This window comes from Drosophila montana, unplaced genomic scaffold, assembly GCF_035044405.1.
Source record: "Drosophila montana isolate Dmon_TW-CO22-7 unplaced genomic scaffold, ASM3504440v1 contig_920_1, whole genome shotgun sequence".
NCBI classification, from domain to species: Eukaryota; Metazoa; Arthropoda; class Insecta; order Diptera; family Drosophilidae; genus Drosophila; species Drosophila montana.
The window spans coordinates 1108226-1126891 of NW_026999206.1; the positions used below are offsets into that span (position 1 = coordinate 1108226).

Genomic DNA, 18666 nt, shown 5'->3' on the forward strand with positions numbered 1-18666 from the left:
TGGGAAATGGAAATGGAAAACGGCATGTGGGGAAATGTAATAATGCTAGCTCGAGGCCCAATTGGGTCAGTTGTCCGTACAGCTGCAAAGCGTGTATTTGACGTGCTGCCCACGGGCCGACAAGAAAAAAAAAAAAGAAGAAGGAAACAAAGTCTGAAATGTGCAGGAAATGCCAACAGAACTTGCGCATACCCTGTCATTTGTCATTTGTCAGAGAGGGTAAGCACGAAGCCGAGAAAAACAACTTAGCCTAGGCCCTAGGCAAAACATATTTTCCACAAAATTATTAGTATTTGTTATTAAATACAAGTAAATGTAATGATATAATAAACAAGAAAAGATAATTTGAATTTCCATTGATTCAAATTGCCTTTAAGAGTAATTACAGGGTATACTTTAGCCACACACTACTCAAGCGTATATGTAGTACATGAGAAGCAGATGGTACTAAGAAACAGACATTTCTCTGGACTGCGAGTAGGCTTTTTGGGTTTTGCAATTCTTCACATTAAGCTCGAACTATGCGATGGCAAATGAAGTCTTGAGTTTCAATATGCAATTTTGGAAAAGTTTCCGAGTCTTTTTCAATAGCACTTGCGCACATATGATATGAAGCACATTTGCCTACCCGCAATCTGCGCCCTGAATCACCCCCAATGCAAGCCTTGATTTGGATGGGGGTAAACATGGGAAAACACTTAAATGCTCATTCGCACTTCAACGAGCAACGAGCAACGCGCTCGACAAGCTCTGGAAATGCCTGCACGCCGAGTGGCAAGCGCGTGGCATGCCCCAGCCCATTCTGGGATACCCTGTAAACATGTTTACGGTCTCAGATTTGAATTATAACGAGTTATTTAATTGAAAAAGAATTAAGGCTATATCTGAATATTTCATATTTCCCGATAGTTGCCGAGTTCCATTTGGACTGAACTATGGAGCATGAAAAACACAAATCAAAAATCAAAAATCAAATTAAGGGCCAAAAGAAACGCACGGGTTTAGTCTGAGGCTCGACTATTTGGATAATTTTCATATTGAAATTTGAAAATGGAATCAAAAATATCGTACACTTACGCAACTTGTTGATGCCCTACTTTTAGCTAGAGAAATTGTTGCTCCTTTTCTTTTTGTTTTTTTGTTTTGTTTTTGTAATTACAAGACATTTTTAGTGGAATGGCCTGTGGGTTGTGGTGGGGGGGGAAGGGTGGGGCAGCATAAACATAAATGAAACGAGAATTTGTTTAGTGGACACCTTTTGCTAGCCAAATGGCCCGCCATTGTTGCACTTGACGCACATTCTTGGCCATCAGCGACAGCGAGGCGACCGTGAGTACACCAAGGACAACAAACATGTTGCGCCTGCTCAAAAGCCAGTCGAAGATCGATCTTTTTTTGGCTGGCGCTGCGTGCATATGGTCTGGCTGCTTTGCCACCTCCAGTTGCCATTCCTCTTGATCCAGTTGCTCCTCCTCCTCCTCCTCCTCCTCCCCCTCCTCCAGTTGCTGCTGCTGCTGCCGCGGCTGATGGTGCTGCTGTTGCTGATGGTGTATCTGTTGCTGTTGGTTCATTTCGAGTTCCAGTTGCTGCTGCAGCAGCTGATTCTGCTGTATCTTCTTCCACTGGCGCCGCCGTATGCCCTGCATCTTTTGCGTATAGTTCATGCTGTAGATGAGCAGATAGCGCACCTGCAGCAGCTGGGGCAGCTCTGGGGACGCCTGGCGACGCAGCTGGCAGACGGCGACGCTGCGCAGCAGAGTGCCGCATATGGAATAGCCCCAGCCGGGACACCATTCGGCCATGCTGCATGCCTGCTCCAGATCGTCGTAAAACTCTAGCTCCGAGCTGCCGATATCATATGTGCCGGCGGCAATGAGCGCATAGAGCTCCTCCATGTCGCCGCAAAAGTAAACACAATTGGTCACGTCCAGTGGCTCGACCGGCTCCGCATCCTGATTGCGCTGCTGTACTCGAAATACCAGATGTGGCCGTGGCTCTGGCTTCTGCTCCAGCTGGCGCCACAGCAGCGGCTGATCGTTGCGCTGCAGCTGACGCAACTGCGGCGTGCCGCTCTGTATGAGCAGCCAGTGGAGCAGCTCGACCTGCTCCGGCGGCAGCACATTCTGCAGCAGACGGCGCTGAAAACTGGCCAGCTCCGACATGGTGCCGGCCACATAGCTCAGCGAATTGATGTTGAAGCCGGCGGGCGTGCAATACGCTGGCGGATACGGCACCAGCAGCTGCTCGTAGCGATAGCTCTGTATGGCCATGCCGAATAGCACCCATTTGGCATCGACGCCCAGCAGATCCTTGTCCAGCTCGGCGCGCAGCTCGTCTATGACTCGCAAGCGCCTCGATTCGTTCATCACATGGATCAGCATTGGGTCCATGTGGCTGCGGGGCACACAGACGCAGATGCGTCCACGTCGGCCGCAGCTGCAGTTCCTCCATTCATATTGCCGTCCACGTTCCATCTCCCACTCGCTCTCTCTCTCTCTCTCTCACTCTTTCTCTCTCTCTCTCTCTCTCTCTCTCTCTCTTCCTCTCTATCTCTGTCTCTATCTCGCTGTCGCCAACACTCTGTCAGCGACTTCGGGCAATTTAATTAATTTCTTTCAAATATTTAAATATATTTTCTATTTGCTTTTGATATGTTTCTTAGCCGCCTTCGGAAACTCTTTGAAAAGCGAAGCAAAATTTTGAAAATGTGTTTTTTGTGCGTTTTCCTATTTGTATTATTCAAAAGTAATATTGGAGTCGACTGTGCTCTATGAAAAGTACTGATTGGGTATCGGATACACGCTGCATATCACCGACAACTTGTCCCGGGACAATGCGTGAATATAATTTGGAAAAATTAATTAACATTGATATTATAATACAATAAATATAATAATATTCTCCCAAGTTATTCGGCTGTATTGGCTTAGTGTTGTCAATGTAAAAGCTGAAAATTTACTGAATCGCCTCCAAAGCTGTCGACCTGAAATCATCCCAAAAACTGATGCGAAATCAAAAGGCTACTTTGCCAGTGCAAAGTAAACATCAAACATCAAAATTCCTCTTCATTGTATCTATTATAACTATTGTTATTAGTATTTCTCATTTGAATGAATGCACGCCATGAAAACATTCGTGACTTCCATCTTGAGCAGCTTTGAAAAGTTAGGTGTGTTGTGCCCAGGACAAAGCACCTATGTCAACCCTTACGCTGGGCAGTTTTTAACAATTTATAAGCCATTTGGAGATCTTCGGCCATGTGAAAAAGCAGCTAATGTGCGACAATAGAAACAACATTGAATCAATTTAAGTCGATTTAAAGCTCTATTTAACTCGAAGAAAATAGGAAAACATGCCCAAATCGATTAGCCTAATAGAAAGAAGGGGCATTCCCGCCCAAGTTTCGATCAGATGGAATGCTCTTTTAATACTAAATGGACTCCTATTTATATATATATACATGTGCGTGTATATATATGTTGGCGAAGCCAATTCTTAGCTTTTTACAGTTAATTTTCTAGACGCTTGGGCGTTCTTCAATTACGAAAGTTTAGCCAACAAAACTTGGCCAAGTTAATAACATTTATCGCTCTTCATAAAACATGTGTGTGCGTGTGCGCGTGTGTGTGTGTGTGTGTGAGTGCCGCTCTGTGTTTGTCCTTTTGGGCCAGGCTAAAAGTTATTGCAACAAGTTTAACCTCTTTCTTGCGCACTGCCAAGTGTTTCGCCTGCCGTATCCGGTTTCCGCATGGGATCTATTGCTTGGCCACCGCCTCCCTCTTGCCCACCTTGTATAACTTGTAGCCAAACAAATTGTGCCGCACACACACATGCACAGATATAATAGTTGAGCAATTCCTTTTAAGTTCCTTTGCGCTTGCCGCCACTTGCCAAATTCTCGTGTGGATTCGCCCCGCTGGCAGCTCGTGGCCTTCTGCTGCCCTGTTGCATTCGGCTAATTGATGGCTGACGTTTAAGTTTTTCATATTCGTTATCGTTTATTTATTTGTATACCCTGAACCCATTGAATGATGGGTAAAATGGTTGATCAGCATCAACAGCCGAGTCTATCTGACCATGGTTATCTAGAGACTTGAGAGCTTAAGCTGAACTCCTTCTATTGCCCGCACAGTTTTAGCTCATGACAACTTTACTGATAACTATCGATAAAAGTCGCTATCGAAAACCTGCAAGACGGAGTGTAGCGGCAGCTCTGCGCAGGGTATTTCCTAGTCGGACAATTCGGATGGGGGGGGTTTCCGACATTACTCGACAATTTTCTTAAGCAAATTTCCGCTTTGGATTTCCTGTCAGCGTCCCGTCAACGTCCATTGGCAAATCCGTCGACCATTCCGTCGGCCCGGCATAAATTATGCCCGACAGCCATCAAGTGGGCGTTGGCACGCCCCCTTTGCCAGTCTTTTGTTTGATCAGTGGAGCAGGGCAAACAAAAAAAAAATGAGAAATAATATGCATAAACATACTGAAAGCTGTCAGTAGCTGAAATGGGATAGGAACTGGTCGTTGGATGTCGGTGCCGGCAGCTCAAGAGTCGAGGGGGGGGGGGGGGGGGGGTCAGGTGGGAGAACTGTGATTGGGAGAGGTGAGAGAGAGCTGAGAGCTGACCAAGCAAAAACCTTGACATGAAACATCAAAGTAGCATTTGCCAAGTCTGTCCCACAGCTTTGCCTTAAGCATATCAAATAAAGCCACGCCCCCGACCCTCGCCGAGCCACGCCTCCGCAGCTGGGTGGCCCACACAATATGGTTAACTGGCGGGGGAGGGGGTGGCGCAACCGAAACTAAAGCAAACACAACTTTGCCATATGCTTTGCAATTTCGATGGCAATCAATCGATTTTCGGTATCGAACTCACACTTCTCTACACATTTTCTTCTTCCTGTTACACGCATTTGCACAAAGCCATGATACTTTGTTTTTTACACCTTTCTCTATCAATGGGTGTGCTGGATATTGTCATAAGGGATCGGAGATAGAGAACGGAAAAGTGGGCGTTCCTTGCAAAGATTTGCTATTCAGAAAAACTTCTGACATGGAAGCACTATTAAAAGTCGTTGCTTGGAAATTGGTCGAAAAAACTGTGAAAAGGGGAACGAAATGATTTTTTTTTTTTTTTTGAGGATTACAAGAAGCGATAAACAAGAAAATTGCCGTGTCTCGGTGTCTCAACAATTGAAGAAAGTTCCTTGCAGTCATAATGCTCGACTTAACAGAGCTAATAGAAGCTCAGCTCCGGATAACTGCAACTCGATTGATAATAGGTATACAAGCTAGTATTCCGACTAACCAAGGACTTATTTATTCACATCGGAATCCGTTTCTTTCGTCGTTTAGTTTTTGAGCTTGAAGCCGAATATAAACTGATTCAACTTTAGTCTTTGCAACTTGAGACCTTCATTTGCTCGAACAAATAGTGCAAAACTTCTCTTCAAATGAACTCAAGGCCGATTGAAAAACAAGGAAGTCAATCAGTCAATCACTCAGTCAGTCAGTCAGTCAGTCCGTCAGTCCGTCAGTCCGTCAGTCCGTCAGTCAGTCAGTCCGTCAGTCCGTCAGTCAGTCAGTCAGTCCGTCAGTCGGTCAGTCAGTCAGTCAGTCCGTCAGTCAGTCAGTCAATCAGTTATACAGGGCGTGACAAGCTAAGCAAATAATCTTGTTGATCAATCAAATGGCCAGAAACTGGCTCGAGGCTCAACTTCAATCAAAGTGATGTACGCGAGCTAAGGTCGAGCAACGCGACCGAAGCGAAGCTGCCTAATTGAGCTGCCAGAAACGCAGACATTGACTGTCGGCTTGGCCCAGGTAACAGGCCGTGAGTGGGCGGGCAGCCATCTGAACTAATTTGATTGAGCAAACAATTGAAATTTATTTGATGTGGTGTTGATACGGCATAAACAATGTGATTGATGCTTCAGCCAGCAGGGAGCCTCGTTTCACACTCACATTCCCTTCGCCAGCGCCTTTCCTGTTTCCATGCCCGTTTCTATTCCCAACTCCATTCCCATCTGCATCCGCATCCACATCCGCATCCGCTTCGGTGCAGTCGCTATTTATGAAATCCTTCACCACCTCACGATAATCGCTCTCGGTGAAGGCAATCGACTTGACCAGACGCCCATCAGGTTCGCAGATGTACATCTTATAGAGGCGCTCCTCTTGGGGCTTGATTGGCTCCAACGACTGCAAGTCGCCATCGGGCAGACAGGCGATCACGGTCAAATCCTTCGTCAACGGATGTATGCGCTTCTCCAGCTGAAGGCTGTATATCACATGCTTCCGCTTTCGCTTCGGCTGCGACTGCGGCTTATGCGACGGCGATTGCGACATGACTTGAACAAGAACTAGATAAAAATTCAGATACAAATTTTAACAAAATATTACAAAACGAAAGAAAAAAAACACAAAAATTCAGAAAAAGAAAATATTCAAATTGAATTTCGATACGAACTGTTGCTGTGTGTGCATGTGTGTGTGTGTGTGTGTGTGTGTGTGTGTGTGTGGATTTCTGTGTATTTTGTTATGCGGCCCTGACAGAGGGAGACAGGGAGCCACTAGATTTGAGTTGAAGCACAACGCCTACGGAGTTCAGTTGTAAGCGAGATGCCAACTTTTTGGCAACTCTTCAAGTTGGCCCAAAGGGCTAAAAACATGGCCCGCATAATGATGAACCGGGCCAAGCCGCAAAACTGGCCAACAACAAAATCTCGGCGTGTGCATGTGCGCGTATCCAAGCGTCTTGCTTTCTACCTTACAGCCCCCTCCCCCCATTCATGTGTGTGTGTGTGTGTGTGTGTGTGTGTGAGTCTTGTTTACATTACTTTGCGCCATGCATGCGCCCCAGGCTGCTGGCAGCAGCAGCAGCAGCAGCTCACATTTCCACAACTACCCCCACAGACTCAGACTTTCGAAACTCAACTCTCGACACTCGACTCGATGCTCGACTCGGCTTTTATCATCATCTTTGGCATCTTTCGCCTGCGGCTGGCGCTGGCTGAAAAATATGAAAACATGAAAACTTTTGCCCACAACTTCACAGGCCAACCGAATAAGAATCAACAGCAATAACAACAAGAATGATACGCCTGCTCTATGAGTATGCCCGACCAGCATATACCCTGTGGCATGCCAATTTATATCGAGACATCGACTTTAGGCGCATTTATACACGCTTGTAGAAAAGTATTATTATGTTGGGGAAATCAAATCGGAATCAACAAATAAAAATATCTTTATATGATTACCAGCTTCACGAACCGAACTTTGGTGCGAGGCAATGACTTGAACTGTGAACCGAACCAAGGAAATCTTTGCTGCAGACATGAACATAATGAAGATACCTTATAGAATTGTAGCCCCATCTAGATAACAAGTCCTGTTTTAGCTCGCAGACAACTGGCAGGACAGGTCATCGCTGGCGTCGTGCATGACGTTCTTTACCATTTTGACATCTTCTCAGCCGGCTATCAAATCTTGTCTTCTTTTACTCGGGCAATCCACGTTTACAAATCATTGGCCAGTTCATGATGACCATGACCATCATCATCTGCAATGTTTCAGTTTTGGGGCCCGGTTCGAGCAAATCTCAGTTAAGGACTCACAACGGCAACCCATTCGCTGGGCATAAAATAAAGAATGAAAACTTAAGCATATGCAATCCAATGGCATTTTAAGCACAGATGAATTATATGCTCCGCCAGCAGCCACGCCCCACTTTCGGGCTTAGCCCCAGCCAACAGCTAACAGCTACCAGCTACCAGCTAAGAGGCAAGCAGCTGCTGTAGGTGCGGGCGGTGCGGGCGCACGAAGAGGACGTCGTGTGCCTTTGGCTCGTTTTGCCACCTGGTTTTATGGTTCATAAAGTTGTTTCCCAAGCAGCGGAAAGCGCCATCTGTCGGCTGGCTTGAATGATAAACTGATTTTACATTTATTTTGCTTATTTTTTTGTTTTTTTTTTTATATTTTATTTAATTTTTATTATTATTATTTTTATTATAATTATTATGAGTTGCTTGAGCAGCAATCGCGGTTGCTGTACTTGAGTGTGTATGTGTGTGTGTGTGTGCGTGTGTGTGTGTGCGTGTGACATATGGCACACACTTGAAAGTAATCATTATCATCATCATTATCATCATCTGTATCATTATCGTTGGCATCATCATGTTGTTTGCCGCTGACGAGTTGTTAATGATAAACAAAATGATGATAAAGTCGAGAACGTCTCGTCGCTTCTTGCTTCTTGATGAAAAACGCTTTGGGCCAAGAAAGTTGTTAACATAAAATGGCTGGCTGCACACACACACACACACGCACACACAAGCACACACGCACACACGTGGCTGCTATGTGCGCTTAGCAGCTTTGCTCTGATTTTCTCTTTTATATTTTTTCTTTCATTATTGAAATGTTTTGCATTGCCCGCTCCGTTTTGGCGGCTGCCTGGGGGTTCATCTCTGCGACCGCCGCTTGGCAACTGCTGGGAATTTATGGTCCCACACACACACACACACACACACACACACACATGCACGGCGTTCACCTTTTCCCGTTAATAGCGGCCATCTGTCATTGCAATCGTTATTCGGGCACATCAATTTCAGGCATCAACGCATTTTATGCCCATTTTATTTATAGTCACAACTTGCACAACTAAATCAAGCCCAGAACCTGGCCAAATAGCACGATTCCATCATATTTTCAATACAAACAGCAACCCAAAACACACATGAGAATTGCCTTAAAGAGCAGCTACTCAAGTTGTTTAAAAAGCTCTCAAATCTGTTCGAGATTAAAATTAATTCCAAATTTAAATTAGGCAGGTAAATCAAATGCAGCATGGAAAAAACAAGGACTTGGAGAAAGAGAAGGTAAACAAAAATTGCTTGGCATCATGCCGGCTCGAGCCCTTAACCATTATTTTTCTTTTAACTGTGAAACGAACTTGAACTCAAATAGCTTGTGTTCGTTCCCAATTGCGGGTAGCATTAAGGGCTAGAAATTATATGATAATACTTTTCGCACAACAGACAATTGCATTTGTAAATTGCCTCATCTTTAAAGCAGCAATGCAATGTGCTGCATCCGACCTGCCGGACCCGGAAGTAGAACAAAATTGAAGTGATAAAGGATTACGTTTTAGTCTAATTGGATTAGAAAAAATTGATTGGTCAATTTTACTCGTAATTACCATATGAATAAATATAACACCAAGCATATAAATTAATAAAGTTAGCATACACAGCAAATTATATAAATTTGTCCCAGTTGTGCCGAGCAAATTGTGTGTAACGCATATAAAATGAAAAGCGCGCAATTGTTAAGCTTTCAGCTGAAAACTAGCTCATTAAGTGCTGAATGCTTTGCGGCTTTGTGAATGTTTGGCATGAAAATCGAGCCACTTTAATTTTGTTAAGCAGTGTTATCATCTGTTGGCTGAGATAATTGCGTTGCCGATAATTGTCATTAGAGTCGCCATTTTTGGGGATCCACGTAGGAGTGGGTAGCTGGGAGACCCTTCCCTAGTCGGCCAGTGTAGCCCCACCCCCACAAAGCAAGAAGAAGAGGATGAAGAAGAAGAAGAAGAAGAAGAAGAAGAAAGAACAACACAACACAAAGGGAGACCCCAAAGAGCATGCTATCAATTTTATTTTTATTTATTTTATGCCCGCTCCGCAACTCTCGGCACATTTGTTTGCTTTTTTGGCGCTCAGCTTCAGCGCATTTTGTAGCTCGTAAAAGTTTTTGATATAAAATGTAAACAAGCGGCTGGCAAGGGCGGCAGAGCGAATCGAGTGGGTGTGGACGGGGGGAGCAGAAAGGGGAAAGGGGAAACTGGCAGAAACACACAACAGGAGACTTCAAATTATATGCAAGTAAAAAAAAAAGGAGTTAAACACGAGCCCGACAGGCTCTCAGCCACTTTTCGGCCGTTCGTTTTGGCCGGCCCGCCAGTTTGGCCGGAAACGGCTATGGCTACGGCTAAATTGTTCAAGCGCGGACATTTGACAGAGCTGCCCCGTTCGCGCACTTGCATGCATTAATTAAAAGCTCTGGGCCACAGACAGGCATCAGCTGCCTGAACGTGATGGCAAACATAGCCCCCAGCCAGGGCGTCGAAGGCGGCCAGCCAACCAGTTAAGCCTGAGCTTAAGCTGGAGCCGGAGCCGGAGCCGGAGCCGGAGCCGAAGCTGGAGACTGAACCGAGCTATGTTTAACGGTTGGCAACTTTGTAAACAAACAAAAGGCACACAGAAAAAGGCTAGTTTTTAGGGATACGACAAATAAATACTCTACTAAGCTAACAAGCACAATTATTCTCTTTCTGAAATTAACAAAGTAGAATGATATATACCTTCTAAATATTTTTTTTTACCAAATTGAGTTATCTAGCCTCTGACTCCGTGTAGTTTATACCAAGCCGAGCTATGACACATACATATATGGGATATATGTATGTCATGTAACCATATAAGAATATTAAAGAGCCTGGTTGCAGGCATACTCAAAATTATTATAATTTCTTCTGTTTAAGAGCCCATATCGTTCAAGATAATATGGGTACACATATGATACATATAATGTATATGGCTTGGCTTAAGTACCGTTAGCCATGCTTTTAAAACGCTTAAGTATGCTCTTTTAATTATTTATAGCACATCCCAAAACCTTGCTGTGCAATTATGAAACTTATTTTAATGGGTTTTGGCCGACACAGTATCTTAAAACTAAAACAATTTGTAGTTGCCTTTTGTATACAAGCGGCCATATATCAATTTTGCTGACAGCAGATCTTCGGGCTTCTGAGTTCCTTGGGTCTGGCACACGTCTCAGCCAAAATGCACGCTGCCTGTCATTCACCTTACCCAAACTATTTGCCAACGCGACATGGGCAACTAACCCTGCACAAGCAAAATAAAATAAAATAAAATAAAATAAAAGAGCAGGCGTTAGTGGGCTTGCCTAAGCAGTGGCTTCTGCCCTCTGTCCTCTGCCCCCCCCCCCCCCCCCTGCACATTTATCAGCTGAGCAGGCGGCCAATGTTGGCCCCAATGGGGCCCACCCAAAAACAATGGCAATGCACAGGCACAGGCACAGGCAGAGGCCCGTTCGGCCCGCTGCCCGCGCTGCGGCACCCTTCGCGGTGTGGGCCCTGCCAACTGTGCGTAACTATAATTAATTTCATTTTAGACTTGTTAGCAAATAAACGAGCAAACGATGCGGTCCATTGTTTGGCTACTGGCTCTTGCCATTGCAAAAGTGAAAGTCACCCGCAGGGCCAGGGACAGGGCCAGGGGCGGGGGCGGGGGCGGCGGCAGGAATGAAGAGTGGGCGTCTGGATGTTTGTGTGGCGTGCAGGCGTGGCACTATTTAGTTAGTCGCGCGCTGCAGGGCGTCCACGGCACTTGTCCGCCACTTGACTGCCAAGAGCGAGATGTAAACGCCACCCCTCCCCCCCCCCCCCTCAACATCCTTTTGGCATTCCGGCACGTTCCGACTGCTGGCAACTGTTGCACATAATTCGCATTGATTATTTGCTAATGACAAGCAATACGATTGCCATTTCTGATATGACTTTTAGTCTCTCGCTCTCTCGCTCGCTGTGGGGCTGTGAGATTTGAGATTTGAGCTGCTAGCAAAGTTGCTTGAGATCACCTGGGCAACAGTCGACCCGCTGCTTGACGCTGCTACGACTTGTTGTGCACTTGAATTATGCAGGCACACAGCGCGCACACACACACACTAACAGACGCACACACAGGCCCATAGCTGATGTTGCCAAGGTGGCTGCTGCGGCGCATGCCGAAGGAAATTAGATTTTAGCCCCAACAGCAACAACAACAGCGGCTCTCAGCACAAAACACCGACAACAATAGCGGCGAGCGGGTCGTTGGGAGGGGGGGTGAAAGTTGTTGATGTTGGCTCTTCTGTTGGGCATGTGGGGGCGTGTGGGTGGAGGCAGCTGAGCTAAAACGGCTTAAATGCTTTGGCATCGCCTTTTCGCTTGATTTGCATAATGGCTGTTGGGGCTTGCATAGCGCCGAGAAGTATGCTACACATTTGCACACACGCACACGCAGACACACACACACACACAAATTCGAAAGGGGGCTGCCCAGGAGCGGTATAAGCCATTAAAGCGCGCCCAAGTCGATGTGCAGCCGAACTATTTTGTAATGTACTCTATGAAGCACTTTTAAGTATGCCAGCCATTTGCCAATCGCCTAGATAGCTGTTGCCCAGGGCCAAATGCGTACAGTCAAACTCTCTCTCCGTGGGCGGATCACAGATTTGTATGCAGCTACAATACTTTACAACAAACGCAAGTGTGTGCGCTGTTAAGTATGCTACACTTTTGCACTGAGCACTGCCCGAGGGCGCATTAGAGACGCGCTAGCCGTGCCAAATCTCTATATATCCAAAACTGTTTGACCCCTCTGACTGACTGACTGATTGGTAGGTACATGCATGCATACATACATACATACATACATACATACATACATACATACATACATGCATACATGCATACATACATACATACATACATACATTCATACATACATACATACATACATACATAGATACATACATACATACATACATACATACATTCATACATACATACATACATACATACATACATACATACATACATACATACATACATACATACATACATACATACATACATACATATATATATATATACATACATACATACATACATACATACAAACATACATACATACATACATACATACATACATACATACATACATACATACATACATACATACATACATACATACATACATACATACATACATACATACATACATACATTCATATAATTTACATGCACACAAAAAAACAACCAAAAAAAATGCACTACATTACTATCTAAGCATGAAAAACTGCAGAGCCTACTTGAATTCTTGAGAATCGAAGAGTAGAGCACTCGGTAGAAATTCGTTTTATTAAAATTTGCAGCACAGAAGCAAATAAGCTTGTACTGCGTTTGGTATTAGAAAACAAACATGCATGCGTACATATATTCATAAATGCATACATACATGCATGCATGCATACACTAACACACACACACACACACACACACACACACACACACACACACACACACACACACACACACACACACACACACACACACACACACACACACATGTATAATACTTATATGCATTCGTATAAAATACCTGTATTATTATATACTTTGTTCCATATAAGCTCAGTATTCAAGGATTTGTATAGATCTATACTTTATTTACTGATAATGTGTGGTATATAGTCAATATATAATAATTAATATGATATGCATTTGCAATCTAGCAAACGGGCGTAGCCAGGGCGGATCGTAAATTTGGTAGGAGATGGAGAGAGAACATGCATAAGACACTGGTTACAAAAAATATATAATAACAATTATTTGACTTGACAAACACAATCAATCAATATTATCAGACCCAAAATGTGGGTCATTCGGCATTTCGTTATGGTTGACAAAATTACCAATTGGCGGCAAGAAAAATGTTTCCCAAACTTAAATGTCTAAAGCTCATCAATAAATCACAATTTAAGCACGTTATGCGGGGCCAACAAAATGTTATTATAATATTTTGCATTTATTAAATTTAAAGATTTGAAGTCCTTTCAAATGCCTTGAGCCGGCCCGTTAACAGGGTTTTAGGCGCCCCACCCACAGTGACTGCGCTTCGGCAGCTCCGTCCGTTCCGTCCGTTCTGTCCGTTCTGTCCGTTCCGTCGCTTTCATTTCGGTTGAGGCGTTTCGCATTGTCAGCGGAAATTATTTTGCTGTCAGCTGCCAGTCAGCATGTGAGGCCAGCAACTTGGCTGCATGTCCAATGGCCATTCATTCGCCTTCTGTCTTGTGCATTTCAAGCAGCTCAACCGCTCAGCACTGACCCAACAATGGGCGCCAGCCCCGCCCCGCCCCGCCCAGCCCCTCTTATGGAGCCCCTGCAGCATAATCAGCAGAAATCCAAATGGTTCCTGATGCGTGTGCCATCCGCTCCCTGGTCGTAGGTTCACTTTTCGCATATTAAAAACCCTGGACGCTGTGCATATCAAAACCGGAGCGCACTTTAATTATTTATTTATTCAAATGGTCGTGGGCTAAGCTGACAGCTGAAGGGGGCGCGGCGCGGCGCGGAACGGCGCGGGGAGGGTGCTTTGCGTTTTTCACAAGCTGCTTTTTGGGGTCCATTTAAAAATAAAAGCAAAGAACAGCTTATAAATCATGCAAGCCAAAATGAATATTTATTTAAAACTACTTTCAGTAAACTCATTTCCAATCTCAGATTATGGATACTTATAGGTCCGTCTTTTAGAGGGTCCAATGCTCTAAACGGTCCCACTTATTTGATCATTTATGCGGGGTAAAACTTCAATATAACATCCTTCAGCTCACAAGTTCAACTCAATAACAAGGATACAAAAAAAAAAGGGAGAGGCAGGTCGAATGGTATTTCACCAATTTTCCACAGTTGCGGGTGGAATTTTCCAAAACCCCATCACGAAAACATTTTCAAAATACATTTGGATATGTTTTTAGAAAAAGAAAAAAAAAACATTCTCTTCCTGGCATTTGGTATAAACTGATTAGCCTAGCATGATCTACGCTCTATGTGAAGACGAGTCGTGGTGTGACAAGAGTTTGTTGCCCTGAAAATACCTTAAACTTGGCTTTCAATGAAAGCACTATTTGCTAAATAGGCACTTTACAACACTTACAAATGCCCAGCAGCAGCTGCTGCACTTGCGTCTAGGTGAACAGTTCGACAAAACTGAAGCAATTTAGTTAAATGGCGGACACTTACCGTAACAGCGCCCCCCCCCCCTCTCTCTTCTCTCTCTCTCTCTCTCTCTCTCTCTCTCGCGTTCTCCGGCAATAATATGCAATTCGAAATAATGAAAAGCGAGCAAAAGGAAATAGTATAACTAGGGGAACCTAAACATTTTGTGCGTCTATCACCTGTCCGGCAACAAATGTGACGACGCCTAAGTAGCTTTTCATGTAGCAGGAGGCTGGTGGGAGGTGGGAGGTGGCAGGGGCGGGCGGCAGTGCAGCGGGCCGGGTAGGCGGACGGGCGGACGGGCGGACTGGCGGATGATGGCTGCCCAACAGCTATTTAGTTAATTTTTCGAGCGTCGTCTGGGCCATTGAAAAATTACTCGAAGCTCTCTAGCCAACATTTTTCTTTTGATGTAATTGCCCAGCAGTGCGGGGCGGGGGCTGGGGCAATTGGGGCGCTAATGAATGGTGGTCGGGCGAGGGGGCGAGGGGCATACTGTTGGCCAGTTGGGTGCGGCTATTCATTGATTAACTGCCAGGACTCAACACTGCTGCCCAGTTTAGACGCCTCTCGGGCTCCTTATTCATTTGACATTTTAATTTTGGGCTTTTTGAATTCTCTTCTGCTTCGTGGTATTTATTTTGTTGTTGTCTTGGGGTTCCGGCTGGCATTCAAAGTTGAAATACCTGAAAATGTTTGGTAATTTAGATCAAAGGCGGCAAGTACGTGCAGGCATTTACGCGCCATATACCCCTAGCTACCCCCGGCACGGCCCTGGCCAGGCACCCAGCACCCGGCACCCGGCATCCTTCACCACCTTGACAACCCAGCGCGGGGACAGAACTTTCTGTGACACACGAAAATACTTCTTAAGTCGGATTAAGTAATTTTCGTGTGCCACTTTCAATTTGTTGTTGCTGTATGTTGCTTTCAGCGTTTTCCTCCAATTTTATTATTTTTTATTTTATTTTTTTTTTTGAGAGACTACAAAATGCTGGCAAAGTTTTTGAGCCTTTCTGGTAGGCTTTGGTGGGGCTTTTCTTTCATGTGCCCACCACGGAGCGCAGCTGCAAAAATAATCAGGAAACAATGGAGCATAGGGAGGGTACTTAAGGCAATTACACGCAGACAAATATCGATAAGTTGGGCAACGGCATTAGACAAAGGAAAGGCCCAGGCCTATTATCGATAGTTGCTCTTATTTTAATTATAATTTTGTTCAAATAGCTCGAAAGAAAAGATGAATGAGAATCGAGAAGAGGAAACTCGAGTATCGATAGTTGGTTTGTTCACGTTTTTATTGTGCAATCAATGCATCCGATTGGTCGATTGGTCAGCGAAGACGGAAACAGTGTTGCAAAACGAGCTTATTAACTTATCGTTTACACAAAGCGGAAGAAAAAAAAATGCAATGCTCATTAAACGTGATCCAAGCGGCAAATGGGCCCATCTTCAACCATTTTCAGATCTACCTTGGATCCAACCAGATCCCGTATATTATTAATGCCATACTTGATCATTGTGGGCCGTTCGAGCGAGAGGCCCCAAGCAATAACATTCACATCCTTCGGCAGGCCCATGGGCAGCAGCAGCTCCGGTCGAAAGACGCCCGAGTTGCCCACCTCAATCCATTTGGCCAGGCCGGGATGATAGCAGAATATCTCCATGCTGGGCTCCGTGTACGGATTATATGCTGGCTTGAACTCCAACCGGGTAATGCCCAATTTGCAAAAGAATTCATGCAGAGTGCCAATTAGAACGCCCAGGGTGAGGCCAACGTCAGCGATAACGCCCTCAACCTGATGGAACTCGGCGAGGTGCGTTGCGTCCAGCGTTTCGTTGCGAAACACCTTGTCAATGCTAAAGTACTTGGCGGGCTTAAAGCCGCCGGCCTGGTTGGCCAGCTGGAACAGAACGCGTGCACTCACGGCCGTTGTGTGGGTGCGCAACAGATTCTTTTGAGCCTCGGCCAGTTGCCACTCATAGCCGTAGCCCAGCGAGCCGTAGCCACCCACCGAATGTACGGTCTGGACGCGCCGCACATAATCCTCGGGCAGTTCGCCGCACTGGGCCGGCTTTTGGATGAAGAACGTATCGTGGGCATCGCGTGCCGGATGCTGTTGCGGCTGGAAGAGTGCATCGAAATTCCAGAACGATGCCTCCACATAATTGTTGGTGGCCATCTCCGAGAAGCCCATCTCGAGAAAGATTTGACGAAACTCGGTGCGCACCTTGAGCAACGGATGCAGCTGTCCACGCATTGGCGATGCGCCCAGTGCATCGAAATTGTAGGCCTTAAACTCGAGCTGCTGCCACTGGCCGGTGGCCAGCATGTCCATGGTGAGGTCCGTTTCCAGCTTAGTCAGCGTGGTGGCAAACTCTGGTCCTTTGCTTAGCCGAAAGCTTTTAATGCTTAACTCCTGCAACAGCTTGCGCTTTTTGTAGTCAGCCAAATCCTGAGCCGACAGCTGGGCCTCGCCTCCTGCCAGCTGCAGCTGCAGCAGCTGTTCCTGCACATGGTCTACTATGTTGGCCACCTTGCGCCGGATTAGCGGCGGTTGCACGCTTTTGTCCAGCCACAGCCAGCCATGTGACATGGCCTTGCTGAAGCCCAGCTTGGCATTGCAGCCGCCCGAGGCCAGCAAGTCCGCCTGAGCTATGCCCCCCTTACCGGGCACCGCGGCATAGATAATGGCCTCGTGGCTGCCACGCAACGCCACAGACTGTCCCTCCTCGGTCAGCTGAAGGGATTTGTGCGTAAGTGCCTCCGCTTTGAGCAGCTCGCCATGCGCCTGAATGCTCTTCACTGCGCCCACAATTTTCTGATGCTCTATATCAAACTGTTTGGCCAAATGCAAAGTGTCAACCTCTTCGCAGCTCTTCAGATGCAGCAAAATGCGCTCCGTCAAATCGAACTCCATCTGGGAAGCCATTTTCACTTATGTATCACGCAAATCTCGAGAGCCTTGAAATTGCAAACCAAATGGCGTACACGAATTTACAGCTCAACCAGAAAGCAACGATTGCTGCTGTTTAGTCACTTTATTGATAACTGCTCGTTGCGATAGTTTCAGATTATGGATGAACTTTTAGAAATAGTCAGAAATGTCGGAAATGACGCGAAGTTAACTAACCTAATAGCAAATGGCCTAATTCCACTCTAAGCATTTCTAACATTTTTTTGGGAATGTCACATTTTCTTTTCTAACGTGTAAAATGTTGCCTGTACGTTTTCCCATAAGAAAACACATTTTTCACATATGCAAAAATATGTGACAGTTGCAAATGTGATTATTCGCCCCGAATAATTCGTGTTTTTTTGCTATGGATTAGCGAATTTCGTATCGATGTTATGAAAAATATGAAAGTATCATAACTTTAAATTATAATTTTATATTTTACTAATACCTCAGTTTTGAGCATTGGAGCCCCGACTACGAGAACATATTATTTGACTATTGGTAGGAATACTTTGCGGCGCTTAGGTAAATCGAATCAAACCGAGCAGCTGTTTAGTTAAAGAAACGGACAAAATGTGAAGTTTGTAAATGAAAAATTGGTCGAGCATAGTGGAATCAGGGAAATGATGTGATTGAACTAGAGCCAGAAAAGCGTATAGCAGGCTGTGTTAGGCATCTATAATCTAGCATTATGCATATTCTTGAACAAGCTAATAATCTATGTACATATATCTTTATCTTGCCCCACTGCCATAATTTCGATAAGCGTCGATGGAAAAGCACAAGTGCGATATTTATGACGATTATCGTTAATCGCTTTTGTGTGATTATCAAAGCGTGTTCTTGTCCATATTT

The 18666-nt window shown here is 45.2% G+C and overlaps 4 protein-coding genes across 4 annotated transcripts in view; 1 reads left to right on the top strand and 3 right to left on the bottom strand.

Moving 5' to 3' along the window:
• LOC135440232 (V-type proton ATPase subunit F) overlaps nt 1-18666 on the bottom strand; it is an 85280-nt gene that overhangs the window by 65262 nt on the left and 1352 nt on the right. The window lies entirely within an intron of this gene.
• The window catches only part of rsh (radish), a 142674-nt gene that overhangs the window by 43538 nt on the left and 80470 nt on the right, over nt 1-18666 (top strand). The gene's annotated exons all lie outside the window — the stretch shown is intronic.
• Nucleotides 5863-6377, bottom strand: LOC135440233 (uncharacterized). The gene has a single exon (XM_064699291.1). The coding sequence runs from the start codon at nt 6346-6348 to the stop codon at nt 5887-5889; it is 462 nt and encodes a 153-aa protein (XP_064555361.1). The 5' UTR covers nt 6349-6377; the 3' UTR covers nt 5863-5886.
• Nucleotides 16156-18250, bottom strand: LOC135440267 (phenylalanine--tRNA ligase alpha subunit-like). Its single transcript, XM_064699348.1, has one exon. It carries the CDS (start codon nt 17782-17784, stop codon nt 16270-16272), a length of 1515 nt encoding a protein of 504 aa, XP_064555418.1. The 5' UTR covers nt 17785-18250; the 3' UTR covers nt 16156-16269.